Source organism: Esox lucius, chromosome 20 (assembly GCF_011004845.1).
Source record: "Esox lucius isolate fEsoLuc1 chromosome 20, fEsoLuc1.pri, whole genome shotgun sequence".
In the NCBI taxonomy this organism is placed as follows: domain Eukaryota; kingdom Metazoa; phylum Chordata; class Actinopteri; order Esociformes; family Esocidae; genus Esox; species Esox lucius.
The window spans coordinates 34,064,673-34,088,667 of record NC_047588.1 but is presented as its reverse complement, the minus strand read 5'-3'; the positions used below and the strand labels follow the sequence as shown (position 1 = coordinate 34,088,667).

Below are 23,995 nucleotides of genomic sequence, written 5' to 3'. Positions count from 1 at the left end.
TACAATTTCCCCAAAATTCCCAGGTTTCAAAGGACTCATTGTTGGAAGGTTCCAGGAATCAGGTGGGAATGAGCATGGAATCTGGGATTCCTCGAACCAGAATATCGAAACAACAGGGGATATTTGAGAAAGTTACCCGATCCTCTACTCCACAAGATACCGTATCCACAGTGTCTACAGATGTCAACTGTGTGACTCTCAGAGTAAACTCCATGACCTTAAAAGCAGCAACACATGGATATTTTACAGGCACTAGAACTGGAACAGAGTACAGTCCCTGTAGGATATAGCTGCAGGACAGATACGTTCTCTGTATAGTCCTCACAAGCTGCTGTGTGTAGCTGTGTGTGTGTGTGTAGCTGTGTGTGTGTGTGTGGGTGGGTGTGTGCGCATGAGGAAGATGGCCTGAAGCTCTGCACCTGCTGTGTGGGGGAGATGGACAAAATGGTTTCTAGTTGTGGTTCATTAAAAATGGTACCTTTATTTTGTCAGGTAAGTTGAACCACTAGGCAACTTTGTTGTCCTGAATTTAAGTAGATTTTTACTCTCCACTGAAAATCTACATTTTAAAAGGTAGTATTCTGTTAACTCATACCCAGATACCACTATCGACTTTTCCTAAATCTAAATATGTGGCAAAAACATAAATTGGTGAAAAGAAATGTGTTGAAACATTCACTCTATTGTCTTTAGAGAAATAGCATGTGGTTTACCACTCCTTCCTCCCAAGTACCTAAAGCATAAATCTGAGAAAGAACTTGTCAGAAACCACATCAAACGTGTATCATAAAGACTGTTTATCTTTATTAACCATGAAGTATGATGTCATACTCCCGAGAAGGATGAGCTAGCCAATCAGAAGTGTTCCTTTATGGAATTTGAATGCTACACCATTCCATCATTAAAGGAAAACGATTCCATATGTCATATCTCTTATGTCAAGTAGTTTTACTGTAGGAAACACTAAACAGTTACTTTAATGCATTTTGTCAACATCTTGGAGGTTCCTGCTCCACAATAAAAACCTGTGTGTGCATGCGTGCGTGTAGATCCCATGCAGAACGTGGTTCAGGTTCTGGAGAAGCAGTACCTTGAGGAGAAGCGCATGGCGCTGGAAGAACAGAGAATGATGTACGAGAGAGAGCTAGAGTCACTACGGCAACAGCTGTCTCCGGAAAGGACCAATCAGCACCAGCGAAGCAGCAGTGACCGCCTCACCTTCCCCACACACACACCATCACACCACAGCAAGATACGCCTCTGGACGGAGGAGAGGTGAGACTCACACACACACCTCGGAGGAACAATTAAACCTGTAGACATATCTGTGTGTCATATCGGCCTTCACATGATCCACTGTGATCAGTTTGAAAGACTTGACTGCAAGGATTCCATGTCAGACACACAGCCGCTCAACTGAATGATCTGGATTTTGTCTGTTTCTGTGTTTGTGTGTGTGTGTGCCTGTGTGTGTGTTTGTGTGCGTGTGTGTGCCTGTGTGTGTGTGTGTGTGTGTGCATGTGTGTGTGTGTGTGTGTCAGGGACGAGCTGTTCCGTCAGAGTCTGTGCAGGTTGAGGGAGCAGGTTGTGAAGGCCAACACCCTGGTGAGAGAAGCCAACTTCCTGTCTGACGAGATGAACAAGCTCACTGACTACCAGGTGACCCTGCAGATACCTGCAGCTAACCTCAGCGCCAACCGCAAGGTAACCGCGCTCTGATCCCATCACACACGTTAAGACCAAGACCAACCGCAAGGTAACCGCGTTCTGATCCCCTCACACACGTTAAGACCAAGACCAACCGCAAGGTAACCACGCTCTGATCCCCTCACACACGTTAAGACCAAGAACAACCGCAAGGTAACCACTCTCTGATCCCCTCACACACGTTAAGACCAAGACCAACCGCAAGGTAACCACGCTCTGATCCCCTCACACACGTTAAGACCAAGAACAACTGCAAGGTAACCACTTTCTGATCCCCTCACACACATTAAGACCAAGACCAACCGCAAGGTAACCACGCTCTGATCCCCTCACACACGTTAAGACCAAGACCAACCGCAAGGTAACCACGCTCTGATCCCCTCACACACATTAAGACCAAGACCAACCGCAAGGTAACCACGCTCTGATCCCCTCACACACGTTAAGACCAAGACCAACCGCAAGGTAACCACACTCTGATCCCCTCACACACGTTAAGATGAAGACCACATTATGGTCAATTGCACATCCCTAATAACTCTACATTATTCATATGATAAACGTTATTAAAAATACAATTTCAAACAGTTTTCATTTGTATAATTCTGCTCAGTAGCTCCATTGATGCCAGCTTAACAGTTTGTGTTGGTGTTTTGGTGCAGCGTGGAGCCATAGTGAGTGAACCAGCCATCCAGGTCAGACGGAAAGCAAAGGGCACTCAGGTGTGGACCATCGAGAAGCTGGAGAACAAACTGGTGGATATGAGAGATCACTACAGGGACTGGAAGGAGGGAGTTGAGGAGAAGGTGAGAGGAGGGAGGGGATGGTTAAAAAGGGAGAAGATGGGATGAGGGAGGGGAGGAGAGATGGTGAGAGAGGGACTGGAGGAAGAGGAGGTGTTAATTCAGGGGGTTGAGTGGGAAGAGTGTATTTTATAGAAAGAGTCAAAGGAAGAATTGTCTGTGAGGAAATGACGGGAGGCTAAAGTGCAAAGAAGTGTTTTTCAGAAATAAGTGTTGAGTTTGGTGTTTCCATTCTGGTTCCTCCCGGTCAGCATTACAAGCTGAACAACAGCAAGCAGCCTGCTGACCCGTTCTATGAGGCTCAGGAGAACCACAACCTGATAGGAGTAGCCAACGTATTTCTGGAGTGCCTTTTCCATGACGTCAAACTACAGTACGCTGTACCCATCATCAGCCAGCAGGGGGAGGTAGGAGCACAGCCACACACACGCACAATGGTACATATACACACACACGCACAATGGTACATATACACACACACGCACAATGGTACATATACACACACACGCACAATGGTACATATACACACACACGCACAATGGTACATAAATACACACACAGTGGTACATAAATACACACACACAGTGGTGCATACACACACGCACACGGTGGTACATATACACACACACACACACACACACAGTGGTACATATATACACACACACACACAGTGGTACATATACACACACACACACAAACAAACACAGGTACATATATACACACACACACAGTGGTACATATTCACACACACAGTGGTACATATTCACACACACAGTGGTACATATACACACACACACAGTGGTACATACACACACACACACACACACAGTGGTACATATACACACACACACACAGTGGTACATACACACACGCACACGGTGGTACATATATACACACACACACACACACAGTGGTACATATATATACACACACACACACACAGTGGTACATATACACCCACACACACACAGTGGTACATACACACACACACGGTGGTACATATACATAAACACACACACACACACACAGTGGTACATATATACACACACACACAGTGGTACATATACATAAACACACACACACACACACACACAGTGGTACATATATACACACACACACAGTTGTACATATATACACACACACACGCACACGGTGGTACATACACCCACACACACACACACGGTGGTACATATACACACACACACACACACACACACGGTGGTACATATACACACACACGGTGGTACATATACACACACACACGGTGGTACATATACACACACACACGGTGGTACATATACACACACACACACAGTGGTACATATACACACACACACACACACAGTGGTACATATACACACACACACACACACGGTGGTACATATACACACACACACACACACCTTACTTAAGGAGATTTGGTAATAGTTAATGATGGTAATGCAATAGTGACACCATGCTATTATCAACCAAATGGTGGTATTTCTGTTGATTGCTTGTTCAAAATGTGTCTTGACATTGAAATCTTTCTACCAGTAAGATTCAGGTGGCTTCATGGGAACTCTTCTGTTATTCTGCATTCTGTCTTTGCTCGGCACTTCTTCACTCCTATGACGACATACATGTGTGTGTGTGTGTGTGCGTGTGTGTGTGTGTGTGTGTGTGAGACAGGTAGCGGGCCGGCTCAACGTCGAGCTGATGCGTGTCAGTGGGGCGGTGCCGGAGCGGCTGGTGGGCGGAGACGACTCGTCGGAGAACTCCAGCGAGAGCAGCATGTACGAGGTGATGGACACGCATGGAGAGATCGTCCATATGGCCAGGAAGCTCACCTACAGGGTACGTGCTGGGAGGACAACCAAACCTCCTCCACACCAGCGACTGGCTGCCCAGGGCTTTACTCCGCATGTAGACAATCGGCCGTGCGGACCTTTGTAAGAGTGTGTTTATGTGTCCCTTTGTGTGTGTGTTTGTGTGTGTTCTCCAGGTGCGTATCAGGGAGGCCACAGGACTGCCTCTCAACCTCTCCAACTTTGTCTTTTGTCAATACACCTTCTGGGAGGGGGCGGAGCCTACGGTGGCCCCGCCTGTGGTCAGCCCAGACACGCCCACCACACCCCGCAGCCCCGACGCCCAGTTCACTGTCCGCTTTGACCACTGCAAGGTGAGGGATACACAGTTGTGATGCAACCCCCCCCCCCCCCCCATATACAAAACGAAAAGGTTTTCCAGGAATCCTAGTTGAAAGATTGCTGGTATCAGCAGTTTATAAAATGAAATAGAAATATTCCGACAAGCATCTCTGGAACTGATGGCGTGTTGAGGAGTCCTGTATTTTGTGTGTCTGTGTGCAGGACTATGTGGTCCATGTGACGGAGGAGTTTCTGGAGTTCATTTCTGACGGGGGGCTGGCCATCGAGGTGTGGGGTCACCGCTGTGCCGGCAATGGACGCTCTCTCTGGGAAATGGACGCTCAACAGGCCAAGACACGCACGCTACGAGACAGGTACTCGCGAAAACACACTCGCTCTCTCTAAGACACACACACACACACGCGCGCACTCACTCACACGTGTCCCTGCAGGTGGAGCGAGGTGTCTCGTCGTGTGGAACTGTGGGCTTCCATCCAGGAGTTGAATGAGCAGGGGGAGTACTCGGCTGTGGAGATGCACCCTGGGAAGGATGTCAGCACTGGGGGAGTCTTCCAGCTACGACAGGTATGTCACCCACGGATCTGTAGCCCTTCCTCTCTCCTTCCCTCTCCTCCTGTCTCCTCCCCTCTCGGACCCCCACTCCTTCTCTCTCCATCCCCTGTCCTTCTCATCCAATAGCCAATAAATATGTGTAATACTGGGATGGGTCCCAACCAATCAAATGTCTGTTTCCTTGGCAGCACTGCGATCGGTTTTGGATTGGACGTTGAGTATGTTAAATGGATGTGTGTGTGTGTGTGTGTGTGTGTGTCTTGTCAGGGCCACTCTCGCAGGCTCCAGGTGTCTGTGAAACCGGTGCCAAACTCTGGGACGCTGCCTCTGTTAGTGGAGGCTATTCTGTCGGTTTCTATTGGCTGTGTGTCGGCACGCTCCACCAAGCTACAGAGACCCCTGGACAGCTACCAGGTCAGTGACACACACACACTTCAGAGGTTTCAGTGGAGTGACATTCATGTTTTAAATGTGCTTGTGCTTTAAAATGTGGTGCTGTATGAACATGGTAGCGTGGTGGTGGGTGGTTTTGGTGGGTGGTGTGGGTAGAGGCAGTGGGTGGTGGTGAGGGTGGGGACAGTGGGTGGTGGTGGTGGGGACAGTGGGTGGTGATAGTGGGAACAGTGGGGGATGGTGGTGACAGTGGGTGATGGTGGGTGGGACAGTGGGTGGTGGTGGTGAGGGTGGGGACAGTGGGTGGTGATAGTGGGAACAGTGGGTGATGGTGGTGACAGTGGGTGATGGTGGGTGGGACAGTGGGTGGTGGTGATGGGGACAGTGGGTGGTGGTGGGGACAGTTGGTGGTGGTGGTGGGGACAGTGGGTGGTGGTGGGGACAGTGGGTGGTGGTGGGGACAGTGGGTGGTGGTGGTGGGGACAGTGGGTGGTGGTGGTGACAGTGGGTGGTGGTGGTGCGGCTGGTTTCTGGGCCTGCTGCCATGTCTATACCATGTGTCTCAAATGGCACCCTACTGCCTTTATGATCCCTACTTCCCACTACTCAAATGTAGCGTGTTCCCTACAAGGGGAATTGGGTACTATATGGGACAGTGGCGTGCGCTGCAGGAATGCCTGTCATTGGGCTGAATGTGTGCAACGCCACACGTCCTCCGGGCTGGACTAAATCACACTACGACATTACTGGATGCTCTACCAATAGTACTAAAATAATTCAATAAATCATTTTCCGGACAATGAAAGCTGTGGGGATTAAGATGGAGTACTAAGTGGCCAGGTAGGGTCGGCATGCAGGACATCGAGGGGGTTAACGCTCCATGTGCCGACATCCTAGCGGTGTTCTGTCCGTTCTGCAGCATCTCCCCCCACTGTTGTGTCCAGATGCTATTCGATCAGGTCAGTCATCTGTCGTACATCACGGTCAGAGTCGGCGCTGGCGTCTGGCTCATCCGCGGGAACCACTCGACCCAGGGCCTTCTCCGGGGCTGCCGCGGCTAGTCGTTAACGCTGGCTGCCATGCCTCCCCGTTCCGCCAATCCCACGTCCCCCAAAACGGTTCCCCCCGTGGGGAGAGCCCGTGAGCGGGGCACCGTAGACAATGGAATAGGGTGCCATTTGGGACTCATGTTGAGTGTACTGTGCTGTGCTGTGTTCTGTCCTGCCAGAGGGAGGAGGTGGAGGCTGATGATGGGGATAGTTACCAGGTACACCCAAACTACCGCCGAGGAGGGGGGCATGGCCCCGGGGGGCTTTCACTGCTGCTTGGGTTGCAACATTCCCACACCGTCCCCCAGGTCTCCACTGGGGGAGTTCAAAACCGGAATGAATAGCGAATGTAGACTGTTTCCGATCAGGATTCACGGGGAAACCTGGGAGTGATGAGTTTTATCGAGGATGTGCAACCCTAACTACTGGCGCTGATGATGGTTCCATTTGCAGCGGGGCATGATGGGTGAAAACCAGCTGCTGGTCGTGTGCTTGCAGACAGGGGGCGCTGCTGAAAGGGGCGGGGTTGGCCAATAGTCTGTCCTTCTGGGATCCCGCCTAGTGCCAGCCCCTCCCCTGCCTCCGGTTAAACACTAACTTTCTGTGACACGCGGTCCGCTTCCCAACGCCGACACTGGAGAGCTGCTGCAGCCCTGCTGGAGCTCACCCTAATCACATGACCAAACGCATGGCTGCATCGATGCATGACTCATTTTGCATGACGGGGGAGTTCTGTGTGTCCACGCGGTTGTCCTACACATTGGCCGTGTCACCTTTATCAGTCTGTTTGACCTCTGAGGTCATTGTCCCTGTGCGTTTCGCTAGGACTCCGGGTGGGTTGGACAGGGGCATGTACAATACAGTGCGTTGGGGAGGGTCAGCTTGTGCAGAGCATCGTGGGTCCCCGCCGATCGCTCACGTGACTCATCGCCTTGCATCCCAAACCAGTGCCTTTGCAGTGATTCAGTTGTGTGAAGGTCCGTGAATCCACCCGGTGTTTTGCACAGGCCTGTCCTCCCAAAGACAACGTGTGTGTGTGTTGGGAAATGGGCATGGGGTTCGCCTGTGTGTGGTCCCAGGGTGTTCTGGGAGAGCTGTTTTATCATGGTAATGTAATCTTTTAATCAGTTAACTGTAGACTACCCAGTAAAGGCTCTGAGCCTAGGAGACATTTCATTTCCTGACTTTGGGACCTTTTATTTTGTCTATGTGGTTCCAGAGGATTAACTTTGACTTGGCTTTGATGTTAGTCTATTATTGCCTGAGGTACCTGTAGAATGTTGAACCTGCCATTGGCACTCTTTGAAATAACCCCAAATGTTGCCTGCCTGAACAGTGTTACACTGCACTCCATTGACCAGGCAGGACCCAGGGGCCCAGTAAGACTACACTAGGGAGCATGGTTACATACACACACTCAAACAGTTATTATTTTGTTACATTAGTTAAATTTTAACATTCACATGCATTTGTGAAAAAGTCTCATTTCTAGCGGTGACAGTAACCATGAAAAATATCTATTTCTTAATTACATTTATCATCTTTTTACCTCAAAATTAAACAATTTTACCTCAATAATAGAGGTTAAGCTGATATATTTATATTTTTCATAGCTTTTTTGCTATCTTTACCTACGGCACAAGCAGTTGTGTCTGAAAAACATGAATTAAGCTGTTAATGTGCTTACATGACAAAAGCCAACCTAGACCTACGACTACAATGATTTTAAGAATGAGTTGTTAGTGTGCATTGAATGGACTCAGCAACAGACACATGACAGTGAATGGACTCAACGACAGACACATGACAGTGAATGGACTCAACGACAGACACATGACAGATATTCCTACTGGCCTCCAGGAGGAGGACCTGAACTGTGTGAGGGAGCGCTGGTCCGAAGCCCTGATCAAACGACGAGAGTACCTGGATGAACAGATCAACAAGATCATCAATAAACAGGGTGAGTCCTGGTTCTGGACTTCAATGGAGCAGTTATCAGACCTGTGTAGAAAATATTAGTAGTTTTTACATAAATTACTGACAATGACTGACTTACAATGAGTGTCAATGACTTGCAATGATGTATTTGCAATGAATTACAATGACTGACTTACAATAACTTACTTACAGTGGCTTACCTACAAAGACTTACAATGACTTACTTTGAAATGTCTTACATTAGATGTACTTGAAGTCAAGCAGTTCAGTAACAGAAAAACAAATGGGAATCCCCAACTCCTCTGTTTCCACCTCCCATATTGCTCTCCCTCTCTCCCTACACTTTCTGTCTCCAGAGAAGTCTGAGGAGGATATGGAACGGGAGGCCCGGTTGGTGGAACAGTGGGTTGGGTTGACTGAAGAGAGGAACGCTGTGTTGGTGCCCTCACCTGGCAGTGGGATACCTGGAGCCCCTGCACACTGGTAAGACTGGTTCTTCTGTACAGTGGTGAGACTGGTTCTTCTATACTCTGTTAAGACTGGTTCTTCTATACATTGGTAAGACTGGTCCTTCTGTACAGTGGTGAGACTGGTGTTTCTCAACCCTGCTCCTTCATGACATCTATTCATGTCTGACCTTGTGTTGTACTCTGTGACTCATTGTTGCAGGGCGCCCTCTGCTGGAATGGAGGCTCACATCCCTGTGCTGTTCTTGGATTTAAATGGTAAGAGGTCATTTTTAGTAACACAACAAATCTAGTCATGCATCACAATTTACATTGTTAAAAAACCTGCATGATCTTCAAAGCTAAAAAACGGGATGTTTATTTAGCATTTCATTTTTTTTCACTTAAGTACCGCACATGTAAAAAGCTGCTTCAAATTAACTGCTCAGTGAAAAGATTTCAGATGAACTCAAATTTATTGCAGCATGAGTGGAATAGTTTTCCATTTTTTGTAGTTAAAAAAAAGCTTTTCTATGTTGGAATTGTGTGGGCGTATAGCAGACATTAATATATTTTATGTGATGAGACTAATTGGTCAGCTTATCTTTCTCTAGACCTCTGATTGGCCAGATCCTTCTCAGGTGTATGACATCATATTCCATGGTTCTAAATGGTCGATATAGATGGGTGTTTTGAAGTGTTTTTCTCCTCAAATGTTTTCTTTGTCCATCAATACACAGCAACAACATTATTTAAATGCTTTAATAAACCACATTTGCTTCTGAGAGGTTATGTTTGGGCAGGCCTTGAGGAATCATATGAAACATGTTATAATATGAACTGCCACAATGAATCATATGAAATAGGTTATATTATGAACTGCCACAAGGAGTCATATGAAATAGGTTATATTATAAACTGCCACGAGGAGTCATATGAAATTGGTAATATTAGGAACTGTCATGAGGAATCATATGAAATTGGTAATATTAGGAACTGTCATGAGGAATCATATGAAATTGGTTATATTAGGAACTGTCATGAGGAATCATATGAAATTGGTTATATTAGGAACTGTCATGAGGAATGATTTGAAAACCCCCTTGCCCCATCTGAATGTGTCTTCATATTGACATGTGTTCATTTGGATCTTATTGTAACCTATTAAGAGTCCTCAAGCCTTACCCCTTTTCATCCTCTGAGTATTGTGACACCTGACACCTGTCTCTCTGTACCCCTCTGTAGCAGACCACCTGACCGTTAATGAACAGTTAACGGGACCTCACGCTGCCGGAGTTAACTCAATCCTGCCCAAGGAGCACGGCAGCCAGTTCTACTACCTGCCCATCATCAGACACTGTGACGATGAGGTAGAGTGCAACATAGCCTGTGTCCCAAATGGCACCCTATTTCCTTTGCAGTGTACTTTTGACAAGGACTTGTTCTGTTCAGACGTTCCTGATTTCCTGCTTATCCCCTCCCTGATTTCCTGCTTATCCCCTCCCTGATTTCCTGCTTATCCCCTCCCAGATTTCCTGCTTATCCCCTCCCAGATTTCCTGCTTATCCCCTCCCTGATTTCCTGCTTATCCCCTCCCTGATTTCCTGCTTATCCCCTCCCAGATTTCCTGCTTATCCCCTCCCAGATTTCCTGCTTATCCCCTCCCTGATTTCCTGCTTATCCCCTCCCTGATTTCCTGCTTATCCCCGCCCTGATTTCCTGCTTATCCCCTCCCAGATTTCCTGCTTATCCCCTCCCTGATTTCCTGCTTATCCCCTCCCTGATTTCCTGCTTATCCCCTCCCTGATTTCCTGCTTATCCCCGCCCTGATTTCCTGCTTATCCCCTCCCAGATTTCCTGCTTATCCCCTCCCAGATTTCCTGCTTATTCCCTCCCTGATTTCCTGCTTATTCCCTCCCTGATACTTGCTTATGCTCTCTTGATTCTGAGAATCAAGGAAGAGTTTTTGCAACAAGGGAATAAATAGTTGTTTTTCTCGCCACGTTTCTCTGTACCCACTTCAATGTCTATCTGCCATCTGGCCTCCCGCCAACAGGTGTCAGTGGTGTGTTCCTGGGACTCTTCAATTCACGACTCGGTTCACCTGAACCGGGTGACGTCGCCCAATGAGCGCATCTATCTGATCATCAAAGCCACGGTGCAGCTCAGCCACCCAGCATCCATGGAGTTGGTGGTCCGCAAGAGGATCGCTGTCAACATATACAATAAACAGGTCAACACACACGCACACACACGCACACACACACGCACACTCTGATAGACCGTGATATCTTCAATATCAGGAAGAACAGCACAACCTGGAAGTGCATTGCCACTTAGTAACAGTTATGGAGGACAACTTGATGTTCTCGTAACATTCAGACTGAAACCTCACTGGCCTGAACTCATTGAATAAATGCCTCTGGACTGGTTTGGTGGTGACAGAATTACAGTAGAAATCCTTGCTTTCTCAAACCCTTACCTGGGCTATAAAACAGAAGAGACCCTTTTTTTGATAGACAGGCAACACAGATTGATATTGATAGGATATTACAGTCTTTAAATGTTATGTATGCATGGGGCAGCAACATATAAAATACAAGGTAAAAGTACTCAGCTAGGTTTCTAATTAACATATAAATATCCAGCTAAAGGGGGGTCCATGACTAAACAATGATGATATCAATTAAATTAAAAGTGAACAATCATCAACTATGGTTACTGGTTAGTTATTAAATCCTTTTGTTCATTTAGGCATCTGCTAAATGATTGAAATGTGAAAAGCATTGCTTTGAAATATATTTCTAATTCTCCTGCAGACCTTCACCCAGAGTTTGAAGAGAAGGATGTCCGTGAAGAACACACTTTACTCCTGTGGAGTCACCTATGAGATTGTATCCAATATACCGAAGGTTTGCAGAATTACTTGTTCTCTGAACTGTCTCTTAAAACAACATTACAATCCCTGAGCTAATATCACAATCCCTGAGCCAATATATCTATTACTGAGCCCATATCACTATCACTGAGCCAATATAACTATCACTGAGTCAAAGTCACTATAAATGAGCCAGTATCACAATGACTGAGAAAATATCACTATCACTGTGCTCATATCACTATCACTGAGCCAAAGTCACAATGACTGAGCGAATATCAATATGACTCAGCCAATATCACTGTGAATGAGACAATATGACTGTGAATGAGAAAATATCACTGTGAAAGAGACCGTATCACTGTGAATGAGACAATATCACTGTGAAAGAGACAGTATCACTGTGAATGAGCCAATATCACTATCACTGAGCCAACATCACTATCACCGAGCAAATACAATTCTCACTGAGCCAGTATAATTCTCACTGAGCCAACATCACTGCTACTGAGCCAATATCACTGCTACTGAGCCAATATCACTATGACTGAGCCAGTATCACTATGACTGAGCCAACATCACTGCTACTGAGCCAGTATCACTGTCACACAGCCTAACTTTAAGGTGAGATGTACACACATCTTTCAAACCTTTGTGCAAGTCATTTAATTGCAAGAATCAATATTTTGATTTTAGTCTATTGTTTAAGATAATATCATGACTGTTTGGGGAGGCTGAAGATTGAAAAGCTGTAATGCTTAATACACTAAATATGCATTGAGTACTCAGTCATATTTGTGATGTAATATGGTAATGTTATGTGTGGTGTAATGTGGTAATGTTGTGTGTGGTTTAATATGGTTAAGTTTTGTGTCGTGTAATGTGGTAATGTTGTGTGTGGTGCAATATGTGGTAATGTTGTGTGGGGTGTAATGTGATAATGTTGTGTGTGTTGTAATATGTGGTAATGTTGTGTGGGGTGTAATGTGATAATGTTATGTGTGGCTTAATGTGGTAATGTTGTGTGTGGTGTAATGTGATAATTTTGTCTGTGGCTTAATGTGGTAATGTTGTGTGTGGTGTAATGTGGTAATGTTGTGTTCGGTGTCCAGGCCTCAGAAGAGCCTGAGGAGAGAGAGACTCTGGCCCTGATGGCAGCGCGGGGAGACAGTGAGGAGAGTCAGGATGGAGAGACGTACATAGAGAAATACACCAGAGGGGTTCTGGAGGTGGAGAACATACTCAGTCTGGAGAGACTCAGACAGGTACAGCAGTTTACATGCAGTCATTCAGATGAAACTGTTGAGTGTCTTGGAGCAAACAGCTATTGTGTTTAGCTTTCTCACATCGTTATCTGGGTTCATTTTGTCTTCAGGTTTAGATGTGTGAATCCTGTGTAGTTATTTCTGAACAGATCACTGCAAAACACATTTCTTTTCTGGGGACAATAAAGTGTGATTGATTGATGTCATCAGGCGGTGACGGTGAAGGAAGCGCTGTCTGTTAAAGGGAGACATATCAGAAGGAGCCTCAGCACCCCCAACGTACAGCATGTAAGACTAACACACACACACACACACCAGCACCCCCAACGTACAGCATGTAAGACTAACACACACACACACACACCAGCACCCCCAACGTACAGCATGTAAGACTAACACACACACACACACCAGCACCAGCACCCCCAACGTACAGCATGTAAGACTAACACACACACACCAGCACCCCCAACGTACAGCATGTAAGACTAACACACACACACACACACATACACCAGCACCCCCAACGTACAGCATGTAAGACTAACACACACACACACACCAGCACCCCCAACGTACAGCATGTAAGACTAACACACACACACACACACCAGCACCCCCAACGTACAGCATGTAAGACTAACACACACACACACACCAGCACCAGCACCCCCAACGTACAGCATGTAAGACTAACACACACACACCAGCACCCCCAACGTACAGCATGTAAGACTAACACACACACACACACACACATACACCAGCACCCCCAACGTACAGCATGTAAGACTAACACACACACACACACCAGCACCCCCAACGTACAGCATGTAAGACTAACACACACACACACACACACCAGCACCCCCAACGTACAGCATGTAAGACTAACACACACACACACACACCAGCACCCCCAACGTACAGCATGTAAGACTAACACACACACACACACCAGCACCCCCAACGTACAGCATGTAAGACTAACACACACACACACACACCAGCACCCCCAACGTACAGCATGTAAGACTAACACACACACACACACCAGCACCCCCAACGTACAGCATGTAAGACTAACACACACACACACACACCAGCACCCCCAACGTACAGCATGTAAGACTAACACACACACACACACACACAGCACCCCCAACGTACAGCATGTAAGACTAACACACACACACCAGCACCCCCAACATACAGCATGTAAGACTAACACACACACACACACACACACCAGCACCCCCAACGTACGGCATGTAAGACTAACACACACACACACCAGCACCCCCAACGTACAGCATGTAAGACTAACACACACACACACACCAGCACCCCCAACGTACAGCATGTAAGACTAACACACACACACACCAGCACCCCCAACATACAGCATGTAAGACTAACACACACACACACACACACCAGCACCCCCAACGTACAGCATGTAAGACTAACACACACACACACACACACACCAGCACCCCCAACGTACAGCATGTAAGACTAACACACACACACACCAGCACCCCCAACGTACAGCATGTAAGACTAACACACACACACACCAGCACCCCCAACGTACAGCATGTAAGACTAACACACACACACACACCAGCACCCCCAACGTACAGCATGTAAGACTAACACACACACACACCAGCACCCCCAACATACAGCATGTAAGACTAACACACACACACACACACACCAGCACCCCCAACGTACAGCATGTAAGACTAACACACACACACACCAGCACCCCCAACATACAGCATGTAAGACTAACACACACACACACACACACCAGCACCCCCAACGTACAGCATGTAAGACTAACACACACACACACACACACACCAGCACCCCCAACGTACAGCATGTAAGACTAACACACACACACCAGCACCCCCAACGTACAGCATCTATGACTACAGTAACACATCGAAACGGTAACCCTGGTGTGTGTCTGTGCATCAGTCAATAACCTCTTGCTGTTGTGTCCCAGTCTTCCTGCAGCAAAACGGACCTGACCAGCTGTGAGGATGAAGACTGGAAGGTAAACCTGAGCAATACCAGTACTTTCTCTACTTCACACACTCTGCGGTCTCCGCTGCCTACCCTGCTGTCATGGAAATGACTAAATATCTAACATCGGTCCATCCCAGAATTGACCTCTTACCATAGGTCTACTGCTATGTCTACTGACAATGTCCAAAGGGTTACGACTGGTTCTGGTGTGATAACCAGCATGTCTGTGTGTCTGCTGGTGTTGTCCAGGGCCATTGTGACTCTCACCTGGACGTCTCTGACTGCACTCTCCAGGACGGTGGTTCTCTGTGCGGCACACCACAGAAAAACAGAGCAGAGAATCATGGTAAACCAGCACATTTCACTCGGCAGGGCCTGGTGCTATTTCCTGACCACCTAACCAGGACCCCAGACCATGAAGCAGGGTTGGAGTGCCGACTGCTTTATTTTGGGGGACAGACATAGGAATGTCCTTAAGAGTTTCTGCATCCCCTCAGGTATGGTGCCAGAGACTCCCACCTTCTTCAACTCAAGCCCTTTCAAGGCCCTCTCTCCTCAGCCACCCAAGTTCCTCAAGTCCCTGCTGCCTGTCAAGGAGGAGAACAAGCCCCAGAGAGCCCTGGAGGCACGTCCACTGCTGGGACAGGAGGTACTGTACATATCAGCCACGACAACTGTCCCTCTCTAGTTCCACTCTCTCTTCCTCTCTTCCTGTCACCTTTTTGTCCTTCCCTTTTTCATTTCCTAGTGTTCTTTATCTCCTTCATGTTTTCCTTTTAGTCTTTTTTTTTTTTTTTTATCCCTTGTTTTTCCGTCGTTTTCGTGACGGGCGTTATTACCTGAGGGCCCGATAACACCCTGTCAGAGTGTATCAGTGCAGAGTTTCAGTATATCACATTGACAGCTACTAACGACATAAAATCCACCTGTGTGGTGATCGCTAAATGTTCTGCCTGAACTGAATCGGCTCACGCCAGTTCAGCGCTAGTCTACGAGTGTTGACGTAGCTGCGCGTTCCAAGTCTGTTTTGATATAATCTAATGCCTTGATGCCTTCACTGTACATGGCCAACGCCGACCCTATTTTAATATACATTGTTTTCTATTTAATGTTGACTGCATGTCTGTGTCACGTACAGCAACTAACTCCATCCCATTGACTGCACTGGACTCTGTGCGTGTGTGTTTGTGTGTGTGTGTGTGTGTGTGTGTGTGCGTGCGTGCGTGCGCGCGTGTGTATGTTAACTCACCTGCTCCATGCATGCCTGTGTGTGTTGCGTGTGTGCCATCTGTTGTTCTGACCCCGTCTGCAGAGCATGCGCTCCTCATGTGCGGACAGCCCCGCGCTGCTCTCCCCTCCTTGCCACGCCCCCTGCCACGCCCCCTGGCGCAGGCCTAGAGCTGGCAGCCATGGCCATCTCTCCACCCTCACCCCCGCCATCCACATCAGCAGACAGCTCAGCCACACACTGCCACACACCGCTGTAAGTGCCTCACACACACACACAAACACACACGCGCGCTGACATGTCCACGCACAAACACTCACGCACACCTCTTAACCTGCCACATGTGGTTCGGCCTTACCTGGACTGCCACGCACACTGCTGCATCAGGAAACACACTGAAACAGCGTTCCACTGAGGGGAAACACTCGGTCATGATTCTACAGACACGTACCAGGTTAACAACACTCTGGCAGCATGAAGTCTCATGTAATCCGCTCATGTCCTCCCATCTTCCAACCAGCACCTGGTCACTGTACACAGCTGACCCTAATACATTTGAATAATCTCTGTCTGCACATAAACCAGGGGGTGGACTCCTATTTGAATTACTGGGAAAGAAGTGACACCATTAACGCAGTGATACCATTAACAAGGTGGTACCACTAACACAGTGATACCATTAGCATAGTGATACCATTAACACAGTGATACCGCTAACACAGTGATACCATTAACAAGATGATACCATTAACACAGTTATAACATTAACACAGTGATATCATTTACTTGGCAATGCCATTAACACAGTTATACCGCTAACATAGTGATACCTTTAAAAAAGTGATACCATTAACACAGTTATAACATTAACACGGTGATACCATTAAAAATGTGATACCATTAGCGCGGTGATAGCATTAACACAGTGACACCATTAACACGGTGATACCATTAACAAGGTGATACCATTAACACGGTGATACCATTAACAAGGTGATACCATTAACACGATGATGCCATTAACACGGTGATGCCATTAACACAGTGATACCATTAACAAGGTGATACCATTAACACAGTGATACCATTAACACAGTGATACCATTAACACGGTGACACCATTAACACTGTGATACCATTAACACAGTGATACCATTAACACGGTGACACCATTAACACTGTGATACCATTAACACAGTGATACCATTAACAAGGTGATACCATTAACACAGTGATACCATTAACAAGGTGATACCATTAACAAGGTGATACCATTAACATAGTGATGCCATTAACATAGTGATGCCATTAACACAATGATACCAATAACACAATGATACTGTTAACAGTGATACCATTAACTATGTGATACCATTCAGTTCACTGCATGCCAGCTGTTACAGTGAGCCCTGCTCCCCTCACCTGCCTGCTCTCCTGCAGACAGAAGCTGAAGCTGATGTCACTGGTACGTTCTGTCCTGTGTGTGTGTTTGTGTGTGTGTGTGTGTGTGTTTGTGTGTGTGTGTTTGTGTGTGTGTGTGTGTCTCAGGACTCTGAAGAGGAGGACGTGGACCTGGCTCTGAGCTTGGGCCCTCCAGAATACAACATCTTCCAGCCATACGTCCCGGAGAACTTTGCCAACTTCGAGGTGTACAACGCTACGCTGGAGACTTTGGAGGGGATGTGTGTGACGGGGGGCAGTGGGGAGCCGAGGGGGGGGGCGGGCAGGAGGAGTCGTCGGAGGGGAGAGGGGGGGCGCTCCTCGCAGCCCGACAGCCAGCAGTTGCACCAGCGGCTACTTCTCCCACAGCGCCTCGGACGCCACGCTCTCGGATGTGCCCTTCGGCGCCAGCGACAGCTCCGATCAGCTGAGCGCTGCCGCGGGGGACAGAGACCCGGACCGGGATGCCCACCACAACCCCCGCCTCCTTCTCCTCCACGAGACCTCTTCCCCGGTCTGCCCCAGCGCCTCCCCCAAGACCAGAAGTGCTGCGGCGGGGGTCGGGACCCAGCTCCCTGCCTTCCACTCACACCACAAACCCCCTTCCCCCACACCCCCTCCGACCTCCTCCCCAGTCAGCGTTCCTAACTGCACGGAGGAGCAGCCTCCCTCCTCCCCGCTGCGCAGCAGGCGTGTCCTCAGTGTCAGCCAGGAGTTCACAGATTTCAAAGGGGCCGACGATGGCTTTGGGGAGCAGGGACCCTTCCAAGAAGGATGGCAGCCTGGGGGCCCAGCGCTCCTGTCGCCCGTCCACCAGGAGGAGGAGCTGGGCTCTGGCAGGGATCACCCTGGTAACGCCCCAATCCACAACGGTGAACAGTGTTCCGTGCCCCACCAAGCCCCCTCTAGCCCCCCGGGCCGGCTAGCAGGAGGGGAGCCCCGGATCCAGGAGCCGGCCCAGGGAGACCTCCCTCCCGGGAGTCCCTGTCCCAGCCCCAACTACAGCAGCGCCGAGGGGTCCGGCGACTCCTCCAGCGGGGACGAGGGCTCCGGTGCCCCAGTGGCCCAGTTGCCAGACTGGATGGCGCCCGGGGAGGTGGTGTGGGTGGGGAAGAGGAGCGGCACGGTGCACTACGTCGGCGGGGTGGAGTTCGCCAAGGGGATTTGGGTCGGTGTTCAGCTGGACCTGGCCGTGGGTGAGTGGCTGTTGATTAACGTTAAGTTGCGGTTAGAACTCAGTTACCATGCCCTTGTTTGAATGAGGTCTGTGAATGAAACACCAACTGAAAAAACGGTGAGGCCGTAGTTCCCGTTCGGTTTCTTTATTCCTCTGACAAGAATGGCGGATAACATCTGGCCACAGTGCTTTCCTATGCGCATGCACAGTGTTTGGCGTTGTTACTGTGATCGACCCATGAATCTCCCGTCTCTGGTGGACACACAGGGAAGCACAACGGGACAGTCCAGGGGAGGGTGTATTTCCGCTGTCCTCCAGGCCACGGGGTGTTCGTCAAGCCCTCGCGGCTCAGCAGGGGACCCCCCTCCATGGACACCACAGACCCCCAGCCCCTCATCCGATGAAATCCACAAAGCAACCTTTTCTCCAGAAAACACTGCCTTCTGGAATACGAAAGGTAATAAACAGGAAATCCAGAATCCTTCAGCTATAGTTTTTTAGTTTTTTGGGGGTGAAATGTTAACTGGTAAGTGACTGGTAATGTTCCAACCCTACAGGTGGGTCGGCTGGTCCCGTCTAGCCTGTCCTGCAACCCGGGGCCCAGTGACAGACGCTCAACAGCAAAGCCTCCAGACCTGCCCCTGTCCTCCTCACCATCCTTCCTCCTGTCCCCGTTGGCTTCTAGACCCGACCGTCGTGTCCTGGGTCTGTTGGTGTAAATGTTTCCCCGTGATCCTATCTAACCAGTCCTTTTTCTAGACGGCATCTCTCTCGATAATCGCTGTCCACCGAAAGTCAGGACGCGCACCTCCGCATTTTTCTTTTGCTTTCGTTCACGTCGAGGACGTCGTGTTGTGTGAGCTTCAGCTGAGAGTCTGAGAGGATTAACTTTACCCGGACGTTTTTTATTGGATTCGTGTCATGAATTCTGCTCATCGAGATGTAATACTTATGTGTTTTTCCCCATAATGGCGACAGAGGCCTGTAATCTGGACTGTGTCGGGGGGGGGATGTTCTACTGTTTCTAACACACTGGTCACTCTTTGTTGTCAAAGTCACTATGATGCATCATGGCTAACCAAAGACCTAAGGTTTCGTATCTGCTGTTTAAAACTGATATCTCGCGTTGCTCGTGTGTATTTGTGTGTGCATATAATGTGTGTGTGTGTGTTCATTGAGTAAGGCGTAGTGCCATGTTCCCATGATTAACCCCTGTGCCACAGGCCTGCTGTCCTCTTGGGCTGCCTCCTGCGAAAAACAAGTCATCAAGTGAATATGAGTCCACTGTTGATGTATTTGAAGGTGTGGCCACACTACGACTCCGTCTGTGTCGACATGCTCCGTGTGTAGCACTGTTTCGATGGCGGATGAAGCCCAGCCCACTAAATGTATTTGAACTGTTGCCATTGCCAACTGACCGAGTCATGCTTCTTGCACTGGAGTGAGTCAACCCTCAGACCGTTTCTCTTCCATTTGAGAGACTGTCTACTGTACTGTCCTGTCTGTGTGTCCTTCACTGGGTCGTGTGCCCTAGACACCGAACGGAAGGAAACCGATCTTGTCCAATAAGACACTTGTTTTTTTCATAGCAGAACTCACATTAACGAAAAGGACCCTGGTGTGAGGCTAACGACACTATAGCAAAATGTGCCTCTGGAGAGGGTGGAAACGGAGGCGTCCATGTTGGTCCTGTGCTGTGTCATCTGTTTGAATGAAGCGGCTAAGCTTGGCCTGACTGAGGCCTGGTTGTCCGCAAGCCTTACTGCCCTGTTCTGCATTCATCTATGGAGAGAAAGTGCATCGTATTCCTCATGTAGAGCACTACTTATGACCCAGAATGCACTGCGTGGAGAATACGGCGCCATATGGAGCACAACCATAGGGGATACTGCAGAAGGCTCAGTTGCTTGACCAAGGATGTGTTATTGTACTGACTTCCTGGGATCTAATTTATAGCCCAACATTTGGACCTAAAGCCTGTGTATGACTCTGACCTGAACCCCGGAGGCATTTTTCGATGCTCTCCTTCACTGTCTGGGGGCCAGTTCTTTCAAAGGTTGTCCACCTGGATTTTGCCTATCCGGTACGATTAGATGCAGAGAAATATGATGAATAGAATGGACAAATCCTTGTCTTGAATGGGGATTGCTGTTCTATTTCAATTTTGAATTATATTTCTCTGCATTCAGTCTTATCAAATTGGCGAAATAAACGTTTAAAAAGCCACTCCTGCAATCCGCTGGATTTTTTAAAATGTAAATTTGACTAATGAGTAACGTTGAAGTCTTTTTATAGGTACTCATGCCAACAAATGTAGTTTTACTTTTCTTTTTACAGGGAGGGCAGGATTATCAGGTGGTGGACAATGTGAGGAAACGGGATGGTTGGGAGACATGTCAAATAGTTTTGTAAACTAAATGATGACTTATGTCCTTCTGACACTTGTATGTTATTGTGGATGTATCGATCTTTGGTCTAGGGTGTTTGGGCATTCCTCTACTGACTCCTTGCAGAGCATCAGCAGAAGAACAGACTGACACCCAAGACCACAGTCGAATGTGGCTATCTGTGGTGGAACTGAGAAGAAACAGAACTATATAGTATTGCTGTATTTTCAAGTAAATATGACAAGAAACCCAAGACCTTACTTAAAGTTAAGATCAAAGCTGCTCTCCCTAACGAGGAGTTGTAAATAGAAATGTATTTGAACATAGTATTATTTACATTATTATAATGTACAGAATTGTATTTATATTGTATCGCAACACACTTGTTAATTGGTACAGAGATGTTCTAGAATACAGAACGTTTAAAATCTAAATGTGTCTCGCCTCTGATTTGCTTTTTTTTTTGCTTGTTTGACTGTGGGCTTACTAAAGCTGTTAAGAGCTGTGTACATTACCTAAAGGTGTCAACTAGGAATAATGATTACATATGCTCCATAACTAATATGCTGTGCCGTTGCTGCAGGATTACTTTTAAAGACTGTGTTTTAAGAATGGTTTCACTAGGTGGCGCTGCTTAACAGTCATAGATGTTGTCTCACCAGACCCAGGAAAACTGAAATGTGGATTCATTCAGACCCACCATGTTTATGCAGTGTCATTGTTACAATATTCATCTGTGCCCAAACACTTATAATTCTGAATAATGAAAACTTACCTGGTAAGTGAGTTGCCCAAGTTGTGGGTTCACGTCTTTATACAGTACCCAAGGCCAGTATAATAAATGTATTTGACCATTGGAAAAATAACTACCAGTGCAACTAATGCAGTGCACGCGATTGACTGAAGCCCTAAGAGTTTATTGGATATTATACAATATAGAGTTAATTGTGAATCTTTTATTTATATACAGTACTACTTATTATTTTGAATACATACAAACATTATTTTAAAGCCCCCATGCAGTCCTTTGTAAAACTGTATCATCCCTGTTCATCAAATAAATTCCTGGGAGCTTATTTTATGGAAGAAAGATCCCAACATATTATCATTTATTTATGGAAGAAAAATCCCTACATGTTATCATTTATTTTATGGAAGAAAGATCCCAAAATGTTATCATTTATTTTATGGAAGAAAGATCACAACATGTTATCATTTATTTTATGGAAGAAAAATCCCTACATGTTATCATTTATTTTATGGAAGAAAAATCCCAACAGGTTATCATGTATTTTAATGAGCTGGTTTGGGCCCTTGAAATGCTCTTTCTTATTGTGAGGGTGTTAGGAAATCTAACAGCTTTAATCTAACAGCTTTTGTACAAAAAGGGAATTGTAATAATTTCCATAATATCATTATGTTATTTATAACTTGAGTGTGACAATATCTAGAAAACCGGCCCTGGGCCTTTAAACAGGACAATAAAACAAACCAAAAAGGTAAAGGAACAAGTACATCAAACCTCTTTCCATGATTACTTTTGTCACCAAAACAAAGCTTGAACAAGTTGGCCTGTTATTTATAGAATAATAAACATCATATTTGAAGTTCCTATGACAATCATTGAAAAATATATTGAAGAAATACCAAATTAAATCTGTTTCCCTTGATTTATTGATTATTAATAAATCCATAATTACTTTGTTCACCAAAACAAAGCTTGAATCAGTAGGCCATCTATTTCGAGAATAATTTGGCTTACGTTTGAAGAAATGCAGAATTAAACATGCTTCCATTGATTTATTGATTAGAGATAAATCAATAAAGATCTTTTTGACAATATGAAATGCGGTATAGTATTTAGCATGTGGATTGATGTTGATGAGATTCCATAATGATACTATATTCGTCTTCTGACATTTTGGCAATTACCTGGTTTAGTCTTTTACTATAGCCCCTAAATGCGGGAGCCTGAAGGGAGGAAGGAATGTGAATATCTGTTGAATCTCGAATATAAAACTGAGTGCACCTCGGTAGCATTACGTCCAAGTGAAAACACTACACTTAGGTAAAGATTCTCGTGACTTCCAATGCCATATTTTCTTCCTCATGTGTATAATAAACAATAAAGAAGATACTTCTTACTTACTGGACATGTTTCACCTAGTTACCTCATATGGACTTCTCCAAATACTCATCTCCAATATAGCCTGTCGTTTGACAAAAAACACTGATACACTGACAGTGCTTTACATTTCCTTCTTCCAATCTCACACTTAAGTCGTTCAGCAGACACTTCCAAACAGACGTTTAAGAGCTCACAGATAGTGATAGCATGCCATATTTATATTAATCTTGCAACGTAATCTGTAGGTTGCTGATCTGAATCGCAGAGATAACAGTGAGGAGATGAATTTGCAAGAAATACATTTCCATTACCAGCCCCAAATTATTAATTGGTTAAGTTATTAAAAGAGTGAATTTAGATGTAATATAACAGTTGTCCATCCCAAACCTCGATCACTGTTCCACGTGATTA

The 23,995-nt window shown here is 46.7% G+C and overlaps 1 protein-coding gene across 6 annotated transcripts in view; it reads left to right on the top strand.

Annotated features, from left to right (window-relative positions):
* Positions 1-21,884, top strand: part of kif13a (kinesin family member 13A) — a 60,067-nt gene extending 38,183 nt beyond the window's left edge. For 2 of the 6 annotated variants that reach the window (XM_034288668.1, XM_034288664.1), the window contains 23 exons: positions 1,050-1,275; positions 1,542-1,704; positions 2,370-2,513; positions 2,762-2,917; positions 4,182-4,346; positions 4,495-4,671; positions 4,862-5,013; positions 5,092-5,224; positions 5,480-5,626; positions 6,834-6,872; positions 8,515-8,614; positions 8,949-9,075; positions 9,262-9,317; positions 10,284-10,408; positions 11,095-11,271; positions 11,858-11,950; positions 13,029-13,181; positions 13,392-13,469; positions 15,202-15,252; positions 15,474-15,570; positions 15,722-15,873; positions 16,537-16,707; positions 18,001-18,638. In XM_034288668.1, the coding sequence (XP_034144559.1) occupies positions 1,050-1,275; positions 1,542-1,704; positions 2,370-2,513; positions 2,762-2,917; positions 4,182-4,346; positions 4,495-4,671; positions 4,862-5,013; positions 5,092-5,224; positions 5,480-5,626; positions 6,834-6,872; positions 8,515-8,614; positions 8,949-9,075; positions 9,262-9,317; positions 10,284-10,408; positions 11,095-11,271; positions 11,858-11,950; positions 13,029-13,181; positions 13,392-13,469; positions 15,202-15,252; positions 15,474-15,570; positions 15,722-15,873; positions 16,537-16,707; positions 18,001-18,540 (3,422 nt within the window). In that variant the 3' untranslated portion in view covers positions 18,541-18,638. Of the gene's footprint in view, positions 1-1,049; positions 1,276-1,541; positions 1,705-2,369; positions 2,514-2,761; positions 2,918-4,181; positions 4,347-4,494; positions 4,672-4,861; positions 5,014-5,091; positions 5,225-5,479; positions 5,627-6,833; positions 6,873-8,514; positions 8,615-8,948; positions 9,076-9,261; positions 9,318-10,283; positions 10,409-11,094; positions 11,272-11,857; positions 11,951-13,028; positions 13,182-13,391; positions 13,470-15,201; positions 15,253-15,473; positions 15,571-15,721; positions 15,874-16,536; positions 16,708-18,000; positions 19,089-19,336; positions 19,527-19,626 lie in introns of those variants that run through there. The other 4 variants (XM_034288669.1, XM_034288665.1, XM_034288666.1 and 1 more) reach the window with 4 other exon arrangements.
* The last annotated feature ends 2,111 nt before the right edge of the window (positions 21,885-23,995 follow it).